General features: G+C 40.2%; 1 protein-coding gene across 3 annotated transcripts in view; it reads right to left on the reverse strand.

The window, feature by feature from the left end:
* The window catches only part of LOC117828441 (guanine nucleotide-binding protein subunit alpha-11), a 50,267-nt gene that overhangs the window by 14,147 nt on the left and 8,126 nt on the right, over positions 1 to 27,994 (reverse strand). For 2 of the 3 annotated variants that reach the window (XM_034705590.1, XM_034705598.1), the window contains 3 exons: positions 5,231 to 5,415; positions 4,442 to 4,596; positions 1,599 to 1,727 (listed from right to left, as the gene is read on the reverse strand). In XM_034705590.1, coding sequence (XP_034561481.1) covers positions 1,599 to 1,727; positions 4,442 to 4,596; positions 5,231 to 5,415 — 469 coding nt within the window. Of the gene's footprint in view, positions 1 to 1,598; positions 1,728 to 2,278; positions 2,408 to 4,441; positions 4,597 to 5,230; positions 5,416 to 27,994 lie in introns of all 3 variants that reach the window. The other variant, XM_034705607.1, reaches the window with a different exon arrangement.

Below are 27,994 nucleotides of genomic sequence, written 5' to 3' on the forward strand. Positions count from 1 at the left end.
CACTAACGAAGCTTATTTCATTGTTTCAATTTAGAGACTGCTTTTGAGCAAGATGCATTCAAAGACCAGAAATGTACCTGAAATGTAAAGATAATCGGACTCGGTTGAAGAAATTTCACCTCTTTCCTGTCATGATCCTGGTGGACGGAGTTAGAAATAAGCCTCAGAAGGTCAGAACTTGAACCAAGTGTGGTGCAACCAAGTGCAAGTTGCCAGTTTGGATAAAGTTCTGAATTACCATGATCTGTAGGGCGACAAGCAGGGCGACCAGCTTCTGTGACTTTGTCCTGAAAAATGACTTTCTCAATGCATGGCTTGAACTCATATCAAAGCTCCTAATAGCAAAATGAAGACTCTCCATTATTGACTGGCTTCATTTTGAAAACATGACTTTGTTTGGTTGCAGCGAGAACACACTCACTCTTTGGATTTCTGTTTCATTTCTGTGTTTCGTGTAGACTGAGAACCTTCATTTCTTCATCAATCTTGATTGATTTATCAGTGAAATGCTTCTTTCCGTCTTTTATGTGGCTAACAAACAGAAAAAAATCTTGGTCAAGGATTGAAAAGAAAAAAAAAGCTACAAATTATAATTCTAAAGACAGAACTATAATTATGAGGCATTTTTCATCAAACTTAAAAACATTTTCCATGAACCTTTAATGCCTTGCCTTTAATACCATTTTAAGGCATCATTTAATAAAAACAAAAAAAAGAAAGAAGACATTCTGAACCTCTAAATGTCTGTATTTCCTGCTTCTTTGCACAAATTTGTGTGAGTAGCAAAGTCCAACACTGGATTCTAATTGCTCGCTTACTTAAAACCTACTCACAGGAGACAATGCCCTTGTTGTACAGCTGTATTTTTCAGTTCACTGCTCATTCTCTTTACAACCCTTACATTACTGATCATCTAACTACAAACTTTTCATTGGAGAATCTTCAATATTTGGTAAGAGACTAATGGAACAAAAGGGGCAGAGACAGTGAGGTGTCTGATGAAGAGGACCAGAAGCCAAGTCACTAGCAGGGCGACCAGCTTCTGTGACTTTGTCCTGAAAAATGACTTTCTCAATGCATGGCTTGAACTCATATCAAAGCTCCTAATAGCAAAATGAAGACTCTCCATTATTGACTGGCTTCATTTTGAAAACATGACTTTGTTTGGTTGCAGCGAGAACACACTCACTCACTTGGATTTCTGTTTCATTTCTGTGTTTCCTGTAGAATGAAACTGCCCTTGCTGTTACCATGGTAATAGTGGGTGTCCCCAAATCAACCAAGACTGAAATCATAAGAATCCAAACTTTAAATAAATACTAAATTATGAAACAGTTGCAGATTTTTTTTCTATATAATCAAGTCATTAATTGGTAAGTGTGTTTTTCAGCTTTGGTAGCATCGCCGCTAATGTGTCACATCAATGAACTGAAGATAACAGAGAGGATGAGGACACATTCAGACAAAACAGGGACATGAAGCATGTTGTAGATTAAATCTCAGACTTCAGGCAGCCGTTCAGATTTTTCAACTGACAACAGAACACTGAGGGGATCATTCAAATTGAGTTAGTAAAAGCCGTGTGGGTCTCCTTCTACCTGAAAATGATGCTTTGCAAGTCGAAAGGGTACTCTATTATCCCAGTGGTTGGGATTCGAACCCTAAGCACATCCTGCTGGGTTGGCAGATAGGACGATTCAGCAATACGATCCAGATCACTTAGATAGCTAGAAACAAGAAGAATGACAAAGGACAGAGAGAGGGAGGAAAGAGATAGTAAAGCATAACAGCAGATACAGCTCACCCCCCCAAAAGCAAGTGGATCAGTCCAGATGTGACCACAGGAAGCCATTCCCAAGAGTTATGAGGGGTTTAGGTGACCCTCTACCCCCAAATTCTCTCTTAGAAAGTTAGCTTCATCCTTGATGGTAGCTCCCAAAGACACATTTCTCGATTTCATACCCTGCCCCTCCTAAAAAAGCTGATTGTAATGCCTAATTGAACTCTTTAATTGACCCCAAAAAAAGGCTCAGCACTGAAAAGGGCCAACTTTAATAGCCTGGGAGCCCGTCAAAACAACTTCCTTTTCCTGACAGAAGGACTGGGGCCAATTCTCATCAGTCTTTGAGAGTGTACCATCATGGAGGTGTGAAAGTGGTGGGCCCGCTGTGTAGAACAGGGGAGATGCAGATAGCGGCATCGACGGTGTCCAACTGGTTGACCAACTGTTATGCAGCGAGCCAACCAGTGACATCAGCAGTAGCACTGACACCAGTACCTGAAGATAATATTCTCCAGGTCAAAAGGGTACTCAATGATGCCGGTGGTGGGCACTCGGACCCGCAGCACATCCTGCTGAGTGGGCACGTACCCAGTCGTTGATATTCGTTCTAAATCGTTAAGGTAACTGTGGAGGGGGAAGGGACATGTGATATGTAGGCAAACTCAACATGCACATAGACAGAGTTTAAACATATGTATACATGACACACATGAAAACTATAGGTTAAAGGTGACATATCACGCTTTTTTCATCAATATATATTGGTCTAAGAGGTCCCCAAAACATGTCTTTAAAGTTTATGCTCAAAAAAACACTTAAAAATCAGATTTTGGCATGCCTGAAAAGTCCTCTTCTTCAGTCCTCTTCAGAACACTCTGTTTTCCCTCTGACCACGCCCCCTCCGGAAGTGGATGTGCCTCGGCTCTCCAGCACGTTGATCTAATGTTTACATGTTGGCTGAATATACACGGCTGCTCAGAGATCACGTTACTTCAACCCTCTGAATCTGATCCAGAATCTGATCCTGACGGAGAGGCGCCTGTAGCAGGACCTTTCTGAAGGATTGGTCACAGATTTAGTGTTTCTTGTTGTTTTATTTGTCAGTATGTCGACGTGTGTCTTGGTACACAGCTACAGCTACAGCTATGAACATGTAGCTATGTGGCTATGCTAACTAGCGCTAGCACTTATCCATGACAAATAAAAAGCATCCACTAGATCTTCAAATCTGCAGACGTGTGGAGTAAAACCGACCTCTGCCAGAAAGGCAGCGGTACCTTTTCTGAAGGATTGGTCACAGATTCTGTGTTTCTTGTTGTTTTATTTGTCAGTATGTTGACGAGTGTCTTGGTACACAGCTACAGCTACGACATGTAGCTATGCTAACTAGCGCTAGCACTTATCCATGATAAATAAAAATCCTCCACTAGATCTTCAAATCTGCAGACGTGGGGAGTAAAACCGACCTTTGTGTTTATTAAGACAGCCTACAACTAGCATGCCTCCCTCCTAAGCTCCTTGTTAGCACACATTTGTGCAGGTAATGAAAAACGGGGGAGGGATTCAGTATTATTTTATACAGTCTATGGGCTGAACAAGCTCCGAGCTCTGACTCCGTGACAGACCGGATATTGTTGTTACGTAACAAAAACACGGAAGTCTGAAACGGCTCGTTTCACACACATTTACAGAAAGGTGTAGAAATCAAAACAGGGGCAGAATGGATCTTTTTCATTCTCGGGGGGTTTGTAGACATGCCAGGGAAACATATTTCAGGTAGAGAACCATTAAAAAGTCAATTTTGCATGATATGTCACCTTTAATGCTTACAGCACAACTAATCATGAAACATCATTCAAATAAATCTTTCTACACTCAGTATGATATAAAAGTCATTCTCATGCATACGTTTAATTTCTTGTAGTCCTAAACTATTAAAAGGAGCCGTATGAGACTAAAACAGATTAAAGGAGCTTAGAATTAGCCCTGATATTATTAGCAGTCATTTATAACCTGCCCACTTCCCCTTCTTTGTCTTGACTCTTCTATCTGCTCTCTTTCCTTCCGCTGTTGGAGGATGTGAACACAGGTAGAAGACTGCTTGAATGTCGTTCAACATCCAGCAACTGTTAAATTAATCTCCGGTTTCATTATTCTTGGCATTTCTATTAAAAATGATATAAGTCTGAAGGATTAAGTACTCAAAAATAAATACCACACAACAATACAATGCAAGTTTAACTAAACACGGCTTGAACTACATACATTTCTATTACTTTGTGAAGGCTTTTCAAACATCACTCCCTTACTGCCTGGTACCATCCTGCCTGTGTTAGGTTGAGTGATGTCTGACTTAAGTCTTTTGAATGTTGCAGTAATCAATCATTTATTTAGATCCACTGAGACACTTTTACATACCAGTTCTATCACGTCTTCAGGACAGGGCGGATTTATCAAATAATAAAGTCGGTTAATCTATTTCTAAGTCCAATGAACGATCAATGACGCAGTGACTACTCTGTTACCCATGCCCACTCTCACTGAGTTCATCACCTGTGAGTTATCCAGGAGGTCACAGTGTTACAGTAATTCTTCTCCACTTTGACAGGCAAAGTAAATAATTAGTCACTGTAGTAAAATGATATTTCATAGACGTACTATTTGGTCGAGTCGGACAGCTGGTATTCTCTCCTGCGGTCGTAGGCCTCCTGGATGCCAGGGTCAGCCCACAGCATCTTTATTGCACCGATGTACGGCTGATCAAATGATGAAATCTTCTCCACGTCCACCTCACGCACCACCAGGGCATTATTCTGGAAGAACAAAACCAAAAAGCATAAGAGCAAAATTCTAACAACAACAAAAACATGTCAATTAGGTCCCAGAGGAGGCAAAATGAAATTTGTGTGTCAGCCTTCAAATCTCAAAATTTTAGGTAACTGTAGTATTGGGTTTATGATCATTTTGAATGTGGTTTTCATGGGATTTAAAAGACATACTCATTACTATCATCGCTCTCTCCCTTTCTTATTCTCCTCTATCTTTCTTTCCAAGGCCAACTCGGTCGAGGCAGATGGCTGTCTAACATGAGTCTGGTTCTGCTCAAGCTCTCTGCCCGTTAAAAAGAAAGTTTTTCCTCACGGCTGGTGGATTAAGATGAGATAAGACTGAGTCTTGTCCTGTCTTGATGTTGGGTCTTTGTTAATAATTTAACATAGATTATGGTCTAGCCCTTTTATGTTTGTAAAAGCGTCTTGAGATAATGTTTGTTGTTGATAAAGATTGATTGACTGATTGACATGAGTGTTGAAGTGAGCAATCAAGAACACTAGTTATGTACAATCAGTTTAAATAGAATCAAAAATGAAGAGTTGGTTCTACTTAAGACTTTGATCATTTAGGTCGTATAGAGACTAGGATTTTCACCTTTAACTTGACAGCACTCACCTTGTTCTGTTCGTACTTGTACGGGATCTTGAGTGTCTCAGTTGCCCGGATCATGGCCTGCATTGAGGTGAAGATGTTCTGGTAGACCAGTTTGGTGAAGCCCTTCTTGTCCTCATCTGTGTAGCCTGACCCGTGGATTATTCTCATCTGTTTGATGAAGGTGCTCTTGCCGCTTTCTCCAGTGCCTGAAAACAACAAGAGGACACGGGAGGTTATACAACAACTGAAAAGAGAGTCACCGACTGTTCAACAGTTATTGCAGTATAAAAGTGTTCCTCAGTTCCCTTCCCTACCCTTGACATAAACCAGGGACAGAATCTAAATAAAAAGTACAAAACAGGAAATTAGAGGGTATAGTGGGGTGAACAGAACTTTTTGCAAAGGTTGGGTCATTGCAGAAAAACACAAAGACAAACTGCTCTCCATCTAACCTTAAAGCAAAAACAAATTTAATGTAGTGGCTCTAGAAAATATTACACTGAAAATAACCAATGGGATCTTAAGTGTTTTAAGAGTTTAACAAAACAAATCACAACTCAAGTTGAGATTTTTCTCCAACTTGAATTTCTGTGGTCAAAAACAGGGCAGGCATTGCAACAGGCTGACCCCGTCTGTCCACCTACACCCTGGCGCTGCCACACATGGTGCTGAAGGAATGAGCACTATCATGCCCGCAGGCAGCGGTCAGGACCTCAGTGCCAACTCAGTCTCTGTGCTTTAACAATGCAGGCTGCATGAATGTACTGGTTAGTCTTCCTTTCACGTTTTTACTCCACTGAGACAGTGAACCCCAAAGTCACCTAAAGGATCTTATGTTTTAGACTTCTCATGTGATTCTGCTTTACTACAGAATGTTATAACTGTTGTAAATAAGGGTGATACAATGAGGTAATGTGTTGTCGACCTGACTTCTGGCTTCAAATATTTATATTTTAATTTTCAAACGTTGCAGCCTGAGTTGGCACTTGTGACTAGGGTTGGGCAATATTTTGCTAACGATAATTACTATGATATAATTTCTCTAAATATATATATATATATATATATATATATATATATATATATATATATATATATATATATAACAAATGTTCGATAAAAATGCTAAATATAAACCTGTAATTACACCCCTAGCCACTAGAAAGAGAGGGGGCACTAGTGTGCTCTAAACGCTAGTTGCCACCAAACATTTGACAGAAGAAGAAGACGGCATTGAACAGCCAATTATGTCGCAGAGTAAGAGGTAGGCGGGGCTTAAAGACGTTTGTAGCAGAATGTGAACGTGCTGAAACGAGCGACACAGAATAAAACTCAAAACCTACCAGCTCAAAGCAGAGTCGTTAGTCCAACACAGTGTTGACTCTGCTTTGATTATTAAGTTAATACACTTCATTAAATATACTTTCAGGATGAGGGTAAAGAAAGAGCACGGAGACAACTTCTGCTGTTCACTTCAAACACGTTCAATGTCCACCGTGACCGTAGAACAACTGAACACTGAATTACCGTGATGCCTTTGCTGCACTGTGGGAAACAATATCACTCTGCCCTTAACCCTTAGTAATCTTAAAGGGGAGCGCACAACTCAAAACAATACTCTACTAAACTGACACAGTACACAATTTAATATATCTGTGTTGTAAATCTAAATCAAATTATGAAAGTTATCTGTTAAAAATAAGAATATACAAACTAAAACTTCACAAAAATCTCATCTTACAAAAAAGACCTGCTTCCTGTTAGCACCATCAAAAATGATGGATTCAAGAAGTTTATTAGAGAACTAAATCCAGACAAGCTAACAAACTGTCTTCAACTTTCACTGAGTACCAAAAATCTGCCTTTAAATTTAAGTTAAATAATTATTTGATATTTATTGTGATATTTATCGATATCGACTGATATAAAGAATTTGATTGTGATAACACCTTTTTTTTAAAATCGCCAAGCTCTACTTGTGGCATCAATCTTTCACTGGCCTTTTAGGGGCATTTTGTACTTTTCAGTGGCTCAGATATTGGAATGTGCCTTTATCTAATAGCCTCACAATGTATTTCGTGTCACAGAAAGAGAGATCACCAAGAAATGTGAGTTACACAACTCTGCAAGTGTCCCACGGTGGGGATCTAAAAAGCTATAATATATTAAGGCTAAAGTTTGTGAGTCTAAATGTGGACTTCAGATTGTCCCTTGTCATCTTGGTTTTAGTGTGTGGAGATGTGTAATGTAACACTGGAATGTAATCATTGTTTTGGCCGTGGTTTCCACACTGACAGTCTGGGCAGACAGAGTTACCACATGAGGACTACACGGCTCACCTCAGCTAAACAAAAGAGCCGGGTAAACCAAGTTCACTCTTCCAATTTTGTATCAGTGACCATGCATATGCACACATGCATAAACAAACAGAAACCTTGTTATAGGGAAGGAAAGTTGCAAACACATGCAGAGAAAAATACACAAAACCCCATAGAGCTTACACTCACACACACAAACACACCCTAACATCTCCATGAGAGCCCTCAAAGCAGGCTCTGTATCGGGAAACATTCAATGACAAATCTAGTACTATATTCTTACAAGACTCAAGAATCAATCTGTATAGGTTTGTATGTTGTGTTCATCCATCAGAAGAACATTCAAAAGACACAGGTAGTGCTATAACCCAAACTCAACCTCTAGTTTCATCATGCATCTCTCTCTAGTGTTAGCCTCCTCTCTTCCACCCCCAATCCACCCCCACTTTTCTCCCTCTACAATCCTGCTCCAGCTCTACACCACTCATCTCTTCATCTCACTTCTCCCAACATTCACGTCTGAGTCACCGCAGTATCAGCTGCACATCCTCTCTGGTCTCTACCTTTCACTCCCGTCTCTGTTATGCTGATCTCAGAGGCTGCTGTTGCTGCTGTTACTGCAACTGACTGTTATTTTTATTATGAATTAATATATATATATATCAATTTCAATCAATTATGATGTGGCTTTGAGCCTCCTAGCCAACAGCAGTGTCCCCGCCTGTCAATCAAGTCAGCTGTGCCTCTTAATGGAAGACTTGTAATCTCAATATCTTTGAAATTGCCGCGTTTGAGAAATATTCACCCCCCGTACAGTGTGTGCCGATGGAGAAAAAATTAGCTATCCAGACTACACTCGTCTTTAGTACCAGGCTGTAAACATGTTTATTTCTGCTGTAAAGATCAGCTTTTTTGTATTGGTGTGTATGTGGTTTCTGGTACTTCCGGAGCCAGCCTCAAGCGGATCCTCTATGAGCTGCAGTTTTTAACACATCCGCATTAGACTCATATTTTTAGACCGGAGGTTGCCGCTTGGTTAATCCTTATAAAACACAAAGCAATGTTATTTATTCTTTTATATGCACCCTTTACACAATCACAGATAGCACAGTATGGGTAAAAATGTAAAATAAAAGGTACATTATGCCACAAAACTGTTAATTTTCCGGTGGAAATTAAAGTTAAATTTGAAAAGATGATGCACAAGTCCAAAAACAAAGTGTTTAAAGCTCAGTTCATTGTATGAGTAGCTTTAGTGGCTGGTTAGATAAAGGAATGTGCTTGTGTTGTAAAGTACAGCTGGTATTCCCAAGGCAGAGCAGAAATGTCTTTCCGAGGATGACGAGAGTCAAGTTTGACTACTGCTGACTGAAGAGCTCAGTTGAGTGTACAGTGCAGGAGTTGCCCTGAGCACTGCCTCCCCTCTAACCAGACAGGATCTTTCACTGTGGAAAGCAGGTCAGGCAACATCGGAGTTTCCCTTTAGACAGAGTATGTCTTTGAGAGAGGAACATAAATAGCAATTGTCAAGACGAAGCACTGGAGAGTTCACTTTCTCATTGACTAAAGAGCTGAACAGAACGGAGGAGTGAGACTGGGAAAGGGAAGGAGGAAGAAAATCAGTCACTCTGCCTGCTTTCCTTTTCTTTAGTCTGAGTTGCCGAGCACAAAGAGGCAAGTTTAAAGTGACGAGCACAGAAATAAAGCGAGTTAAGAATATTTAATTGTGTGTTTACGTCTGCTTCATTTTTCTATATGCACACATTCAGAGTAGAGGTGCATGTCTTACAGGCATGATCAGCTTAATTCAACAGATCCCATTGTTCTCCTGCTGAACTGGAAAAGCCAGCAGAAGCATTTCTCACGGACAAGCCGCTGTACATTCACTGGAGCTACTCCTGAGGGGTAATGCTAGTTCCCATGGCAACGCCTGTACTGGACTCATAAATACATGGCAGAAAACACACTAGCTGATCGGCTCCAGTAGTCCTCCACAGAGCCTTAGTTTTAACATGCGACTTCAGTGAGCATTTTTTAATCCCACAACGTCCTCGGCCAGTCCTCTACTCTCAGCCTGTGGGAATTTAATAGTTATGAAAGCAAATAACGGACATACTCACTGGATTCTCATCAGCATGTTTCCCCTCTGAATCATGGGTACTTCAACTCACTATCTGAATTGGTGAGCCCTTAAGAAAATACATCTACACTGGAAATTAAAGACTAGTTGAATCATTAAAAAGATATCACTGCTATTAATTCAGGTATCATTGTAGTGTTTAAGTTCTAATAAACAGAGTCTGTTCTTAAATACACAGTATATGTTTATTTGGCTAAACATGAATATATACTCCTTCAAGGACTAACAAGCACTCAGAAATAGGACTGGGCGATATGGCAAGTGTTCAGGATATAAGTATATTTTCAAACAAGTTATAGGGGACGGCAATATCATTTATATCGTTACAGTTTATACTGCATTGAAATAATGTTTTGTAGAGCCGCCAGTTTAACTTTCTCTCTTGACGAGGTCCATCCCTCTTCATCCTGCCCCACCTCTCTCCCCCTGAGCAAAACAGACTCTCACAACTAGACTGATGATATGCTAATAAAGAGGGTTGGTCAATAAAAAGAGAGGTATCTAGGTTAAATATTTGGAGGAGGTTCAAAACTCAAATTTCTGACCTGCAGCTAAATTTTGTTTTCTGCAGAGAATGTGGAAAACTGGTTGCAACAGAACATTTGAGCATGACAGAACTCTTCAACTATTTACAACAGTGCAACAAAGTTCAATACCAAAAGTGTGTAAAACTGTGTGCTGCAACCCAGAACGTGAAGCCTTTCACGTAACAATCCACCTTGCAAGCTTAATGTACCCGTGCTGTGCCTTAAGACATGAAAGGTACAGTGTTTGGCAATATTACCAAGGCAGTGGACTACCATATTGTTAAAGCATGACTTTATACAGCTGCTAAAAACCAATGCTCGCTACTGGTTTTCTAGTTGCGATGAGTTTGCAAGAGAAGTAATGCCAGATATGTAAGCTGAAGTCAGAGAGAGCTTCGCTGAATATCTCAGACCAGTGTCTCACTTTACACTGAACACTAATACGTGTACCAGCAGCACCTGTGAGCAGAGTGTGACAGTACATTTCATGGAACACTGTGAGATGAAAAGTGCCCGTCTCCAAACCATCAATTTTATCCAAAATTGTATTGAAGAGTATCAGATGAAGTCCTACAGGATGTTGTGTTTTAAGTGTAGCGCAGCCACCCATCACTGGCTAGGGCTGCATGGTTTGATAGTTGTCAATTTTCTACAATTATTTTTGGGCTTTAGTGCTTCTATTGAGAGGATAGGACAGTGGATAGAGTAGGGCACTGGGAGAGAGTGGGGAATGACATGTGGCAAAGGCCCAAAGATTGGATAAAACCATAGACTGTATAAATATGGACGTAGTATCCGTGACATCACCCATCTGTTCCTGAAGCGCTGTTTTGAGGCCAGTCGACGGCTGCAGCCATATTGCTGCTGTCGAGCCAGTATGACGTAAGAAGGCAGGCTTTGAGCCTCCTAGCCAACAGCTACAGTGTTCCCACCTGTCAATCAAGTCAGCTGTGCCTCTCATTGGAAGACTTGTTATCTAAATATCTTCGAAATTGCCGCATTAGAAAAAAATTCACCCCCCGTACAGTGCGTGCTGATCGGGAAATGAGCTATCCAGACTACACTCATCTTTTGTACCAGTCTGTAAACATGTTTATTTCTGCTGTAAAGATCGGCTTTTTTGAATTGGTGGGTATGTGGTTTCTGGTACTTCCGGAGCCAGCCTCAAGCATATCCTCGATGAACTGCAGTTTTTAGCACTTCCGCATTAGACTGGAGGTTGCCGCTTGGATAAAACCCAGGCTGCGTACTTTGAAGACCATAGCCTATGTGCAATGGGCGTTTAGATTACGATATAACACTTGGCCAAATCGGCATCCAAGGCTTGGTTGTATGTTGGTCAAGAAACTTGAGCTAAACCTGCATGTTGAGCGCATCTGGTTAATCTGGTATATAACCACAACGGACTAAGCATGACTAAAGGCCAGTGGTGTTAATTCTGCTGTTAGCTACACACAGTAAACCAATTTGACATAATTTACCCACATACGCTGTGATCACATGTTTGGCTGGGTTAAATAAATAATGTTCAATTTTGACTGTTTTCTGCATATTTCATTGTTTTTGGACTAGTCAAATAGTTGGATTTCAATATTTGTTAAGCTGACTAGAAAATTAGCCCCCTCAGAACATCCCTAGATAACTTAAGGGATGTCCTGATCCCCATCTCAAATACCAGATCATAGCCGATCTTGGTACTTCAGAAATGATTGGGATCAGCAGTTTGAGCCGAACATCTCACACCTCTGATTTGCACTGTTTAAAAAAATTTGAATGTAAAAAGAAAATCATTTAATTTCTGAAATACTCACAAATGAATATCATACATCATGCAACAGTTTCCTAACAAGCACAGACAAAAAAATCATGTGGAGATTAATCTTTCCTATTCAGGTAAAACAAACTTGAAGTTGATGTTGTGGGAGGAGTAAAACTACATGAAAAGTAAGAGTAACCAAAAGTCATGTAAGTCATAATCCATTATGTTGCTTCTTCATACAAAAAAAACCAGAATTTAAAAAAAACAAACGCTTTTACAACATCACAGTGCCGAGACCCATTCAGGCCCACCGGAGACATTTAGTAATTAATAAATTCCTCACACAGAAGAGGAGAGTGCAAGGTGTTAACAAGCCCAATAATCCCAGAGCCATTACCATTTAACCAGGGCAGTACCGTGTCACTCTGCCCTCATACTCATGAACACACTGGGGTATCAGTCATTCTGCTAAATAACCATTGACTCACAAACTACAGGAAAAACAGTTAAACACATCCATTTCATTGAGTCAGACCAGCTGGAGGACATGACAGACATTTCAGCTCTAGGCTACATGAAGAGTAATACGAGTTCTGCTCCACTTTACAAGGGAAAAAACTGACGACAGAGTGACAAAAAGAAGAGGGAAAGGTGTTAAGTGTCACAGAGTGGAGGAGACAGGTGCTCCGAGTAAATGATTCCTTAAAACTTCCCTAGCCACATCAAACAGGAAGCTGTGTCTACTTGAGCTCAGTGTTTGCAGACGGTCTGTCTGACTGTACTAAAACTGAGTGATTGTCTAGCTGCCTTCTTCATACCAAGGTAAGTCTGCAGGAACATATTTAAAGCTCTTGTGAGGAGTTTTTGAGTGGTCATGAAATGGACTGAAATGAACAGTGATGCCTCTTTATGATCTACAAAAGCAAACAAGTTTGTTAGAAAATGTATTGATCATTTCTGTTTTTGTTATTTTAAAGCCTGAAATCGCTGTGAGAGGGTAGGTGTCAGATGAGGTGATTGACAGCACGTCAAGAAAACCCCTTTTTCTGCAGTAAATTTTCTTAATGAGTGAAATAGTTGACTGTTAGTTGAAAGCAGGAGGAGATAACATCATTTACACGTGTACAGGAAAAAATAAGCAAGATCACTTAGTCCACAGGGGGGCGCCAAAGTCAACACAAACAGAAAGTTCCTCACAGGAGCTTTAAGAAACCTTAACATGAGTTTTTACTGAAAACTACATCTGTTGGATCAGGAACTCTTTGGGTTTACTTTGAAAACCCTTATAATACTGAACACTTACTTCTGACATTAGTGTGGAGACTAAATTGTTTGACAATAAAACCTATAATGAAGAAAATTAATGTTTATAATGCATTTTCATAGGTGGTAATATCAAGCTGCAATGGGGTGTTCACACCAAACGTTGATAAAATCATTCGCGCAAATTAATTACTTGTAAAGAGTTTATAACACTTCCACATGGGCTTCATCGTTTGAGAGCGGAGGTTGCCGCTTGCATCATTCGTACGAATAGAGCGAGTAAACACAAAACATTCTCGAGTCTGTATTCGCGAGAATAGCGCGATCGTCCGCATCTGTGTGAACGCGACATAAAAAGTATTAAAATGTCACTCTGCCTCTAAAAGTGGGACAAGCCTTTAAAAATAATAAAACATAAAACATTCAAATAATAACAGTGTCTGTCCTGGATTATAATGAGTACTTCTGCAATTCCGAAAAGAGCCAGTGCGTGAGTCAATAATAGGAGGGAGGAGTATATCAAATAGAAATCGATGCCAAATTAAACAAAAAGTGTCTTAGTGAGGTGTTAAACCACCGCAGGCTGAACCACAAACGGTCTAAAGCTCCTTTCACTAGACTGTTTACGGATCTGGTAATTATTCAAACATTGTTTTACCAAAATTAGTCCCTTTCATGTACTTTTTTTTTTAATGGTCTGTCTAAGACGTCCCAAGACTATTAAAGTGTTAGGCTTTATCTTAGGGCGGGCAATAATTCGATAACGATATAATTTTTATTAATATAAATATAACAAATGTGCGATAGAAGGAGATATATTTACACCTGTAATAACATCCCCTCACTACTGGAAAGGGAGGGGCGCTAATGTGCCTTAAGCACTAGTTTCAACCCAACATTATCAGAAGAGGAATACGGAATTTAACAGCCAATCATTTTGCAGGGTAAGAGTTAGGTCTGAATACAAGATACTTTCAGGATGAGGGTAAAGAAAGAGCACGGAGACAACTTCTGCTGTGCATTATATCGAACATGTTTAATGTCCACCGTGACTGTAGAACAAGTGAACACTGAATAACTGTGGTGACGCATTCACTGCGCTTCAAACTAAAACTTCACGAAAATCTCATCTCACATAAAAGACTTGCTTCCTGTTAGCACTGTCAAAAATGAGGGATTCAAGAAGCCTGACAAAGACTTTAGCTAACTCCTCCTAGGGTTTTTCTCCGATTCAGTCCAAACTAGGCACATTCTATAGTAGACACATTGACGATTATAAAATATTAAAGGAATTCCGTTCAGACTGAAATTGTGGGCGTGGCAGACTTTGAGGCGGTGCATCAAAAACACATGTCTGGCCCATGAACGGGAAATGGATTTTTGGGACTTTAAAATGCACGTAATCTCACCAAATCCAACACACTCATCAGGCCTGGGGAAAATTGAAACATTTTATGGGTCTTGTAAAAAAAAAAAAAAAAAAAAAAAAAATCACTAAAATGTGCTCACTAGCGCCCCCTAGAGTTTTCAAAAACCCTCCCCATAGAGTTGTTTTTTTTAGCTACATGCTTGAAAATTAATATACATATTCATGGCATCAGGACGCACAAAAAGGCCTCTTGCACCCATATCCAAAACTCAGCAGGAAGAGCGCCACCTAACTTTGAAAATTCAAAATGGCGTCCAAATAAAGGTGCATACTTTCGCTAACTCGTCCTAGGGTTTTTCTCCAATTCAGTCCAAACAAGGCACATTCTATAGTAGACATATTGACGAATAAAAATCATTAAAGGAATTCTGTTCAGACTTAAATTGTGGACATGGCACACTGTCAAGTTTGGAGGTTTTCTTGGCAATCTGCCAAAAACTTGGAACATTTGCACCACCTAAGGCAGTATATACTCTCAGATTTTGCTTTCACATCATGTGGTGGCAAATATCAGGCAGTGGTTTACATGTGACGGTGGCTCACGTAGGCGGTGGCTGCAGGTGTGCAAGGCCCGTTCATCACCGCTTGCGGCTTTAATTTATTCATGTGATTCTGTTGTTTTTATTGGTTTACTGTTCTCTGATATGCGTTTTAAATGGAACCTTTAGCACTTTTTTTTTTATCATTTTATCATGTCTATTCGTTTTACCATTTTCAGTGTTGGATTAGTTTTAAGATATTTTTGTATGTTTTGCACATTAAGTAGTTTGTTCTGTCTGACATCTATCTTGTAATTTTGTATTGACCTAACATCTCACTGGCTGTGAAACAAGTTTACTTACGGGTACAAATAAAGTAACCTGAAAGAACCTGATATCACCCAGCTCTACTTTATCTTAGGATTTATTGTTTTCACTCTCAAACCACTTTCAACTTTCCTTGAAGCCTCTGCATTCCTCACATTTCTTGACTCATTCATTTAACTCGTCACCTTACTACATGTTTGACTCAATTCAAAAGTTACATCACTGAAATAGTCAGCAGATACCTGATGAGAAAGAACAAAGTGTTCAGATTATTTAGCATTTTTATACAACCTTCCTCAGCTCATTAATGGATGGTTTAATTTGACTAGTGGTAGAAATTTGACTAAATGACAAAAGCTAAGAAACAAAATTCACTGGCTAGGCTGACAAAAATGACCAAACTCTACTGGCAGACTGCCTGTGTGTCACTGTACAACTTGGATAGATATATTGGCAGATGTTTAAGTGTACAGCTGCTGTGGATTGGATACAGTAAGTCTTCCTAGCTTGAGAAGAGGGTGAGTGTGAGAGAGAGATAAAAAATGTTTCACATTCATTTCCCATGCCATTATCCATCCGCCCATTCTCCTCCCACTGGTTACATGTGCAGCTACAAACTGCAGAAACAAATCCACATGGGAAGGAAGGGAACGGAAATAAATAGGTAGGAAGTAGTTTTTTAAATGAAATGACAAAATGACAACGGAATGTAACAAGGAACAAGTTGCCTAATAGTTTCAGTCAAAACAGACAGATTCAAAGATAACTACATGATGTGTAATAGCTTTTAACAAAAACTGTCATCATTATATCAAATGGGTGAAAACCATATATGCAACATTGGGATTAGACTTCTAGGGCTTGACCCCAGAACACTTCTAGACTAGCCTTGAAGCTCCGCGTCAGCATCTACATCAACTAGGAAAGTTACCATGGCCTTGAGACTTTATGTTGACATTGTTTGCTTTGTCAGCTGGAGGTATCCTGGTTACTGTGCATTTTGATGGATCAAATTCCAGTTCACCATCCAGACCCTTGACCCAATGTAGCCCTGGAGTACTGGCTCCATATCTTACTATCACCCTTGAAAGCGCTAGTCCAATTTTAAAATCTTCCCAATTTATTGAGACAGTTCAGGAAAACCCAGTTTTTATTGTTCAGACTCGAAGTTTTCAGAACTAAAGTACACATTATGTAACTACCTTTGGGGGGGTTGGGGTGGAGTCAAGCTTTTTTTTGTTTTGAGTGGAGAAAGGACTTAGATATAAATGTAACCATTTAATCAAAATGCTTTATATACTGGAACATTAGAATTTCCCACAGGACAAAGATTTTCTGGTTCGCATCCTTCGAGTAATTGTGATCCGTGTTCCACTTTACTTCTTTATTCCAAGTCCAGGATTTAGCTGGGGACGTGCCCTCTGCTGATGTGTTGCTGTGTAAATACAAAAAGAAACTTTTTGTCTAAGTATCCGGACCTGTTTGATTTCCATATGCATACACTCACATGCTGATAAGTACTACAACATGGATATATGCCAATTTTCTATTAAAGATCAGGCCATTGATACTTCTCAGGGTTAGTGAACAAGCTGAAACACGGCTGGTTGCTGTTATATTACACAATTTATTCTCTTTTTTGCATACTAACATTTTTTGTCTAGGTTACTTCCAACAAGGGAAGTTGTACACTATCAAGTAACCTCTGTCAGCAAGATAAATTACAGCAACATCATTATGACTCTAGCAAAAGAAACAGACTCAGCCTGCAAATGAAAAACCTTATAGACCTCACAAGTTATCCTTTTTAATATACTTTCTTTTTACCCTAATATACTTTCTTTTTACCCTGCTCTAAATCTTAGGCTTTTATCTGGACATAAAGTTTTTAATGTGTCAGTAACATCCAGCGAGACGGGCAATGACATGAGAAGAACTGGGCAGTCTTTCATAAGCCTGACTGCCATATAACTGCTAAAACTCTGGGTGTGTCTACATCAGTTTGCTCAACCAACAGAGCTGCAAGACAAACAGAGCAGAACTACGAACACCTACCTGTCCTGACTTCGGACCACACTGTGAAACTCAATTTTTCATCTACCAGGCACTGAGGGTTAGGGCTGCATATGGAGAGCTCTGAATAGAATGGTTGGGGTAGCTGAAGTTTACACTACACACATGCTAAACAAGACTTATAATATGCCAAAGCCTCTGTTCAAGCTGACTGTGACATCAATCACCAGACATTAAGAACACCAATGAGACTTAAAACATAGCTAAAACACATTTTTAAATTAGGTCCAACCTAACATTTCTGTCTCTTTAAGAACTTCTTCTGATGTTTATCTAACTGCATAATCCACCAAACACTGTGACTATGTCCCAGTGGTTAAAATTGTGTTGTCATGTGATGCCAAAACAGTCAAGAAAATTATCGTCAACTTGCAGCAGTTCATGTGCTAAAACCCTTGACATTGATTTTTAGCTGACTCACAGCAGGAGCAACCATTTGGTAAATTGTGGAGTTTAAAAACAGCGTCTCAAACTGACCGCAAACCATGAAAAAATAAAAGAGATGGCTTTCATGTCAAATTGTAAATATTCAGCTTCTCAGTATTTTTCTTCCAGGCTTTTAAACAATGGGTTTATAACAAAACAAGTGTTACCCTTACAAATTTTGAGGGGAAAGCTATAGTTTAGATTTTTATTAGCTAGCTAACTAGTTGTTAGATGGCTGTTAGCCTTGATGCTAGCAAAAAATTCCAGTTGGGGTTGGTCATCACATTCTCTTTGGGGTTGGTTGTCACATGTAATGCCTAGTTGAGTAGGCCATTATTGTTAGGCCTTTTTGTTTTGTTCTTTATGTTATGTCTTTTGGTGTGGAGGGGGATCTTCTGAAGTCCTTCTTTGACTGTGGTGGCATCAGCCACCTTCTTTGCAGTGGTCTGCTGGGGAAGTAGCATCTCTGCTGATGACAGGAAGACGCTGAACAGACTGGTGAAGAAGGCCAGCTCTGTCCTGGGCTGCCTACTGGACCCTGTGGAGGTGGTGGCTGACAGGAGGATGATATCAATGCCATCTTCTCTGATGGACAACATGTCACATCCCCTCCAGGAGACCATAACAACACTCACAGAGAGATACCGCAGGTCTTTTCTTCCTGCAGTGGCCAGACTCTATAATCCATTATATATATATATGTGTGTGTGTGTGTGTGTGTGTGTGTGTGTGTGTGTGTGTGTGTGTGTGTGTGTGTGTGTGTGTGTGTGTGTGTGTGTGTGTGTGTGTGTGTGTGTGTGATTTTAAGATGTTTATCTTTTACCTCTTTGATTTTAATTTTAATTGCTAATAACTTTTTAACTGTTACTTTAATATGCTCTTGTTTGCTTTATATATTTCTTTTGCACTTTGTCTACTCTGTTACTGTAAAACATGAATTTCCCCATTGTTGGACGAATAAAGGAATCTCTTATCTTATCTTATATAGGCTGGCCAAAATATGTATTTCCGGTTCATGTCGCGTGCTCATTTTATGTTAAAATGCATTAAGTTATGTAGGCCTATCACTTGTCAGTGCAATTAAACTTTCAAATTTAGTTTTGCCTTCTTGCCTTTTTTTTTAAAGATTTTTCCCATTAAAATACCATTGTGACAACCAACCCCATAGTGTGTGACAACCATCCCCTTGATGGGGTTGGTTGTCACAATGTGTCAGAGTGTCTTTGATAGTTAATTGCCTCTTTGTTACAATGAGTTGGAAAATGAGAGGGATACACATTTCAAGCTAACACCTTCAGCTTAAATTTAATGTAGGAATGACTATTGAAAGATGTTTTGATGATGAGCAATCATTAAAACAGTAAAAAGTGTGACAACCATCCCTGTTCTCCCCTACTCTTTTTTTGCTTCTCCCTCGCTCAATCTCTATTTTTCCTCTTCTTCTTTTCAATTGATTTATTATTATTCCTTTTTCTTCATCCCCTTTGGTATTATAGTTATTTTACTTACTGATTACTCTTATTATACTATATTGCCATATTACTACTCTTATTGATTGCTAATATTAATTTTTTATTTTTTGTTCTCCATTTTGTTGGGGGTTTTTTTGAGGGGGGGGTTTCTCCCTCTCTTCTCTTCTGTCTTCTCTCTCTTCACAAGTGTATAAATATGTCCTTCCATATTTTGTTATGTTTGTACTTGTTAGTGTGTCTGTATCGACTACATGTCTATACTCTAATTGGTGAGTAAAAATGTTGAAAAAATAAAAAAATAAAGAAATAAAAATAAAAAGTGTACTTAAGATACAGTTTACTGCTGAGAGGAGCTTCACTAACAGTGCATGTGACTTTCTCAGTGGGTAGAAACTTTTTTCAATTTAAGCCAATATGTACTTAGCTAAACTTCCTGGCAGTAAGTTGGCAGAGACACACTGGAGTTCCAGGTCAGGCTGCATGAGTCTGGCAATTTGAGGTTTCTGGGATATCAAGCTCACGTGGGTGATGATTAGCATCATGAACCTTGGCTGAGAGTCAGTCAGTGCTGGTAGACGTACAGTTGTGGGAGTGAGGATGCAGGGAGGCATCTGCCAAGTGGATGTTCAGCAGCAGTGTTGGGATAGCACAGGGCAGCCCTATGACAACCCACAATGTCGCAGACTCTCACAAGTGTCTTTTGGGTCATTTTGTCCTCTGTGTGTGTGTCTATGTGTGTGTGGTTAATCTTTACAGTGTGTTTTTTGTATTTCTCCAAAACCCTGCCATGTCAGTTGTTACCTTGGCAGCAGCTAACAGGGATACAAATAAATATGGTGAACACAGGGCTTATCTGCTTGACTTACTGTGAAACTCACAGAGAGAAACTATAATAGGCGTAGGTAGGCTCCGTGCATGAGACATCCTTGGGTGTTGCCAAAAAACAAACACTCATTAACCGAGAAACTACCAACCTGTTTGACAGTGTGCACAATGACAGATGAAGTGTATGCTCAGTGTGTGTGTGTGTGTGTGTGTGTGTGTGTGTGTGTGTGTGTGTGTGTGTGTGTGTGTGTGTGTGTGTGTGTGTGTATGTGTATGTGTCTATATACAGTATCCTGACTTTCAACTCTATGTTCAAGTAAATATCCTGCACTGCCTGGGGACTTTGCTGGTTCAGGTGGGAAAGAAGTGCTCTTATGTTGAGGATTTGACTCTGGCTCACAACCACTGCTAGGTGCATACAGCTCTGTTGCTCTTCCTACATAGCTGCCAGAGGACAAGAGTTGTGTTCAGTACCAAGACATGCAGCTGATGTTAAAGAGTAAGACATGACACAGTGGACAGTTTTTGAATAAAAAAATGACACATTTCATACTTCTTTCTGGGGATTTGCCTCAATGAGTGTGGTAGTGCTGCTAATGTGAGTCAGGGATTAGTGTGAAACGTAGCCCAATGGCCTGGGCGACAAAATGTTGCAGCAGAAAAGCAGCTGCAGGTGAAGAAGACACACCTTTGGACACATCACTTTTTTGTTATGTTGCTTGATTCGAGAGGTGAGAATATTCTTATCTGCACCATTGATTGGCTGCCACTTATCCTAAAGCTAATAGCATAAAGCTGATCCCAATCCTGATCCTTTTCATAAGAGGGTTAATATATTTTAAGAGACATTTTCATGTATATAATTTCCTTCATAATACGTTATTAAACTATAACAGTACCAGAATGTTGAAAATGATCATTGTTGAGCTCCACAGTAAGCCCTCATAGTGCCTGTGCCAAAACAGGGCTTAGGTGTTGGTATAAAGACGTCCTCAGTGAGTTACGCTCTGTGACAACAGTTCAACATTTTCATTCATGTTTTATATTTCATGAGGTTAAGCCTTTCTTTATTTTGTTTGTATTTAATGTTTAAAACTCGTCCACGCATTTATCTTTAGCAGACTAGACTACTGTAACCGTGTCTTTACAGGACTCCCTAAAAAGTCCATCAGATGGCTGCAGCTCATACAGCATGCTGCTGCTCGAGTCCTAACAAGGACCAAAAAAGTAGACCACATCACTCCAGTTCTTAGATCTCTACACTCGCTTCCTGTCTGTCAGAGAATAGACTTTAAAATCCTGCTGATGGTTTATAAAGCACTGAATGGTTTAGGCCCAAAATACGCTGCTGATCTGCTGCTACTTTATGAACCATCTCAACCTCTGAGGTCATCAGGTACTGGTCTGCTTTCAGTCCCTCGAGTCAGAACGAAACATGGTGAAGCAGCGTTTAGTCATTATGCACCACATATATGGAACACACTCCCTGAAAGCTGCAGGTCCGCTCCAACTCTCACCTCAACTTTCTTTAAATGCAGATGTTAATGTAATTTCTAATTTTCCTTTTCTTTTCTGTTTTATTATATTTGTCATTTTAATTGTGTTCTTTTATGCTTGTCTGAATGTTTCCAATGCTTTTAATGTCTTAATGTAAAGCACATTGAGTTGCCCTTGTGTATGAATGCGCTATACAAATAAAGTTGCCTTGCCTTTGATATATTCACAATATAAACAACCTATAAAACAGCAACTTTCCCCCCTAACTGTGCATGCTCTGAAGTTGCTGCTTAGTTATATTCTTTTTTTAAGAAGACACTGGCAGCTGCTCAGCCTGGAAACCAAATTAAGTCTGCCAGGTTAGGAACATACCAAGCCATCAAACCCACAAACTAGGAAAAGTGAGTGAATGTGCCAAATCTGCACCAGAAAGGTACCAGTGAAGCAGAAAAATACATAGCACCTAATTTGATATGGTTTGAAGTACAGCTTCAAGTTCAGATGATGTGAAGTTATGTCCTCGTTTTGATGAAATTACTCATTCTGCATATCAACTACAAACTGAAGACAGTTGGTGCTAGTACAGCAGGTCCCTGGGCTCCTTCTGCACATATTTAATTACTTTCATCAGCTACAGAGCTGGTGACTGAGCCCTCCTCTGACCCTGGCTCTTCTTCAGTTTTCATCTCTATCATGTAGAAGTTATTACCACGGAGGAGTGCCCAGATACTGCTGACAAATAGCTGCAACTGTTGGGAGTTCAAAATGTCCCACAGCCTGTGTGCTCCTTATCAGCACGTCATTCTGCATACGCAAAACAAAACTGAGACACTAAAGCTTTTACCTTTATACAATTATAAATAGTGTAATCAATGGATGTGAGGCAAGCGATACCAAGGGTGAATACTTCTCACTGCTAGCTAATGTTGTTACAGCTTGTTCATGCTACAAATGCAAAAGAAAATGAAAATAAATCACAACTCGGGATGGGAATTTACAGTAATCCTTGCACTCGACTACTCGAATTACCTACTTGAGTACTCGCAATTATTATTATTTTTTAACTGTAAACAAAAATAAATAAATAAATAAAAGTCAATTTTGTTTATTAGCAGGCGAATCTTCTCCGCTCTGGTTTCATCACAACGACATTTGCTAACATGGCTAACAAAAGACGTGATGCGAGACTGCCTGTTATCTGTCTCCGCTGTTTTCTCCTTGTGATTTAAGCGCATGTGGTTAAGCATGGAACCAGTATTGATTGATATGGTATGAGCGTTTAACGCCACATATTTTGCACTGCACATTAACTTCATCGTTTTTTTCGAAGTACTTCCAGACATCACTTTTTTTTAACTGACATGTCACAGGTGTCGCAGACGGTTCTGTATTTGTTGTGATTTTGCTTTCGGTGGAATGATATGTTCCTAGAGAGTTGCCGTAGCTGCCGTAAAACAGTTGTTTTGGGTGAAATCTGGCTCGGTGTGTACTAAAGCTGAAGACGTGGCCGGAGAAGTCCTACGTTTATATCCCGTTAATTATTTTCCTACCTAGTATATTCAGTTAGTCGAAAGCAAAAAGGCACATGGTCACACATTTAATGCTGTATGAGTTCAAGTTATGTTGCCAAGTGTGCGAGTAGCAAAATGCTACTCGAATAATGGGGTCAAAGGCGAGTACCCGAGTACTCGAGTATTCATACCCATCCCTAATCACAACCAATCAGAAAAAATTAAAATCCAGCAGTGACATTGGTTATATTGTCTGTGATCATTATTGCAAAATGAATTAATTGTATCAGATACATGCAGTGATAGTATATTTAAAAGTAACACTATGCTTCACGTCTGCTATGAACAGTTTGTATACGAAGCCAGAGCATCAACCAGCGGTGGAGTAGGTGTCACTGATAGAAAGAATATAAACACTAAAAAGCTGTCCAGTGGATCTGAACACCTGCCTGAGGCGTCCAGGTGATATTATCTGTGACAGTAGCTGTGTGGTGTGCTTGTTTACAGGCAGGTGATACACAGTCTCTGCATGCAGAGCTGTCTCTTCTCTCTAAATTTAAACCTTCAAGGTTTTTCCTTTTGTGTTGAGAAGCAAGAAATCAGCAGCAAGACTTGTTTGTGAAGTGTAGAGGAGGAGTAACTCAACACATCATGTATATATGGCGCCCAACATGATTTGGTACATATGTTATCCATGGATGTATCACCATGGTGGAGAATAAACGTATTACCAATGAATCCTTGTGCAGAGACTTGGTGAAAAGAGACGAGACAGAGTGCTGTGTTCATTCTGAAGGCTGACTTGTTTTCACAGGCGTGAAGACAAGAAGTTTAGAAATGAAAGACAAAGTGTTGGACTTTGGGTTGCTACAGAAATGTGCAGTAAAGTTAGTGTTAGGTTTGATATGCCCACACAGCACTAACTTCACTTAATCACTTAAACTTAATCCTTGTTATATTGCCATATCAAGGCTTTATATTTACGCCCCTGTAATGTCTCGCCTTCAGTATGAATGTCTCAGAGGCATGATGGTGGGACACTATCGCCCCACCGCTGTGCCAGCAATCGGGGTAGTAAAAGAGACGCTACAGGGGCGAGATGGGATCACTGTGAACCAGCAGAGCAGGCAGGGTAGACAGCGCTCAGTATGATGAGTGTGTGTGTATGTGATGCTCCTGCTGTGTGTTTAGCTCTTGTGCTTTCGCTATGCCGTGACACAATGTGAAATCACACACTGAGACACCAATATTACGCTGTCGCAGGCTCAATATGAAAGTACAAAGATGACAGAGGAGCTGCGTTATGGCTCAGTTACAGACCTAAATATGAAAAGGGCTTTACCCTGAGTGTATGCATCACTGAGATGCGCTGCACACAAGTAGAGACCGTTCAGACTTTTTTTTATTATTTTGAACAGATTTTGCACATTCACTCAAAAAACGGCTAGAAAGTTTTGATATTTCAGTGTGTACGGCTACTTTGCTTCAGTTTTTCTCCTCTGTCAAAGTGTCTTCATTAGGGGGTCCAACACTTAGTCAACATTGTCAACAAATATCAAGGACAAATTTGTTGCCAGTGAATTCAATTGATTTGATCAAGTGCTGAATTTCTGAGGGATGTACCATCTCACATCTTCACTATCTCTGCTGAGAGCTGCACATGCAAAAAAGCAAGTTAGGGAGGGACAGGTAACAAAACGTGGCAAAACGGCGACACCCGATGCAACACTCAGATTTCCCACTCTTTTCCAGAGATCATTTTCCAGGACATTTCCAGGACATTTTCATTGATGATCAAGCTGGTATGACCGTCTAAATTTAGTTCCTAATTTAGTTCCTAAATAGTCTAATATGTTCCTCTCAGTGGAAGTCTACATTGAAAGACATGTAGTCTATGGCTATCAATGAAATCATCTCTTACATACTTAAAAATTATGGCAAATTGATAATAGAATATGCAACCACAGATGTACAGCACTTCACTTTATTAGTGCAACCAAGTAACAATGATGGGCAACTCTCATCTCAGCTTTCTCTTTTCACAAAAAATATAAAATGAGCTAAGAAAAAAACAAAAGAGCCTGCAAAGGAATCAGGAAGCTGCCTTACTGAAATAATTAAATAATAATAATGATCAGAGGATCAGTGCTTTAATGACCTAAATAGATCTGAATGACAAAAATGGCCACAAATGTTTCTCAACTCAACTCAGACTCAAAATATACCTGCTTAATCATGATATTCATCCTGCTAAGTGGTCGATATAAAACAAAGCAAATGTCACGTTTTTTTATTTGAGTTACCGTAAACTCTGAAAAAATCTCACCGGTGTAAAGAGGCGCTCTGTATTTGAAGATCTCAGAGATTTAAAAAAATGTAAACTGTCTTCCTGCATGGCGATGTCTATTATGATCAGCGATGTCTACAACGTGGAGTTTCTGTGCAGCTGTGTCGCTCTTTTTGTTCCGTTTGTTTTCACTATCGGGAGTTTGCACTCCTACTAGCTAGGGCAGGGGTTCTCAAACTTTTTGGAGCCAGGGACCACTTACAGGTGAGAAAATTGTCCAAGGACCCCCTCATAATTGTAACACAGATTAAGCACATTAGTGATGTGTCATGATCAAAAGCTGCGGCTCTGAGAGCCGATGCTTTATAGTGAATCAGAAGAGCCGGCTCACATCAAGAGAGAGCCGGATCCCAGTTTTTTCCTTTCGCTGCTTAGCTCTCTCAGTGCTCAGCCCCAGCTCTGCTCACAACAGAACTTTGTTTTGATTGGTGCGGCCAATCATATGTGAGGATATAGGATACAGGTGATGGAGGGGAGGCTGTGTATCCTGGCTTCATCTGTTCCTTCAGAGAGAGTCTTCTTGAAGACCGGGCAAATACTCACTGAGGAGAAATCGGATCAGCCCATCCAAGCTGAGGCATCTGATTTTTCTCAATGCCAACCTGAGGACATTACTAATGTTTGCTTGAGTTTGGTTCTGGTTCTGTTTGCTTGAGTTGGTTCTGTTTCTGTTTACCTGAGTTGGTTCTGGTTCTGATTGCTTGAGTTTGGTTCTGGTTTTGGTTCAGTTTGCTTGAGTTCGGTTCTGGTTCGGTTCTGGTTCGGTTCTGGTTCGGTTCTGATTCGGTTCTGTTCTGGTTCGATTCTGGTTCAAGTCTGGTTCGGTTCTGGTTCGGTTCTGGTTCGGTTCTTGTTCGTTTCTGGTATGGTTCTGGTTCGGTTCCGGTTCGGTTCCGGTTTCGTTCCGGTTCGGTTCTGGTTCGGTTCAAGTCTGGTTCGGTTCTGGTTCGGTTCTGGTTCGGTTCTGGTTCGATTCTGGTTCAAGTCTGGTTCGGTTCTGGTTCTGTTCTGGTACGGTTCTGGTTCGGTTCTGGTTCGTTTCTGGTATGGTTCTGGTTCGGTTCCGGTTCGGTTCTGGTTCGGTTCTAGTTCGGTTCTGGTTCAAGTCTGGTTCAAGTCTGGTTCAGTGCTGGTTCGGTGCTGTTTCGGCTCTGGTACGGTTCCAGTACGGTTCTGGTTCAGTTCTGTTCTGGTTCGATTCTGGTTCAAGTCTGGTTCGGTTCTGGTTCGGTTCTGGTTCAGTTCTGGTTCAGTTCTGGTTCTGGTTCAATTCAAGTAGGGGTCTGGTTCGGTTCTGGTTCAGTTCTGGTTCGGTTCTGGTTCAGTTCTGGTTGAGTTTGATTCTGGTTCTGTTTGTATGAGTTTGGTTCTGGTTCTGTATGCTTAACCCTAATCCTAACCCTAACCCTAACCCTAATCTTAACCCTAACCCTAACCCTAACCCTAATCCTAACCCTAATCCTAACCCTAATCCTAACCCTAACCCTAACCCTAACCCTAACCCTAATACTAACCCTAATCCTAACCCTAATCCTAACCCTAATCCTAACCCTAACCCTAATCCTAACCCTAACCCTAATCTTAACCCTAATCCTAACCCTAACACTAACCCTAACCCTAATCCTAACCCTAATCCTAACCCTAATCCTAACCCTAACCCTAACCCTAACCCTAACCCTAATCCTAACCCTAACCCTAACCCTAAACCTAACCCTAACCCTAATCCTAATCCTAACCCTAATCCTAACCCTAACCCTAATCTTAACCCTAACCCTAACCCTAATCTTAACCCTAACCCTAATCTTAACCCTAATCCTAACCCTAACCCTAACCCTAACCTTAACCCTAATCATAACCCTAACCCTAATCCTAACCCTAACCTTAACCCTAATCATAACCCTAACCCTAATCACAACCCTAACCCTAATCACAACCCTAACCCTAACCCTAATCCTAACCCTAATCTTAACCCTAATCCTAACCACAACCTAACCCTAATCACAACCCTAACCCTAATCCTAACCCTAACCCTAATCTTAACCCTAATCATAACCCTAACCCTAATCACAACCCTAACCCTAATCACAACCCTAACCCTAATCACAATCCTAACGCTAACCCTAATCCTAACCCTAATCTTAACCCTAATCCTAACCAAAACCTAACCCTAATCACAACCCTAACCCTAATCACAACTCTAACCCTAATCAAAACCCTAACCCTAATCACAACCCTAACCCTAACCCTAATCCCAACCCTAACCCCAAACACAACCCTAACCCTAATCGTAACCTTAACTCTTATCATAACCATAACCCTATCCCTAACCCTAATCACAACCCTAACCCTAACCCCAACTCTAACCCTAATCACAACCCTAACCCTAATCACA

This window comes from Notolabrus celidotus, chromosome 2 (genome assembly GCF_009762535.1).
Source record: "Notolabrus celidotus isolate fNotCel1 chromosome 2, fNotCel1.pri, whole genome shotgun sequence".
Lineage (NCBI taxonomy): Eukaryota > Metazoa > Chordata > Actinopteri > Labriformes > Labridae > Notolabrus > Notolabrus celidotus.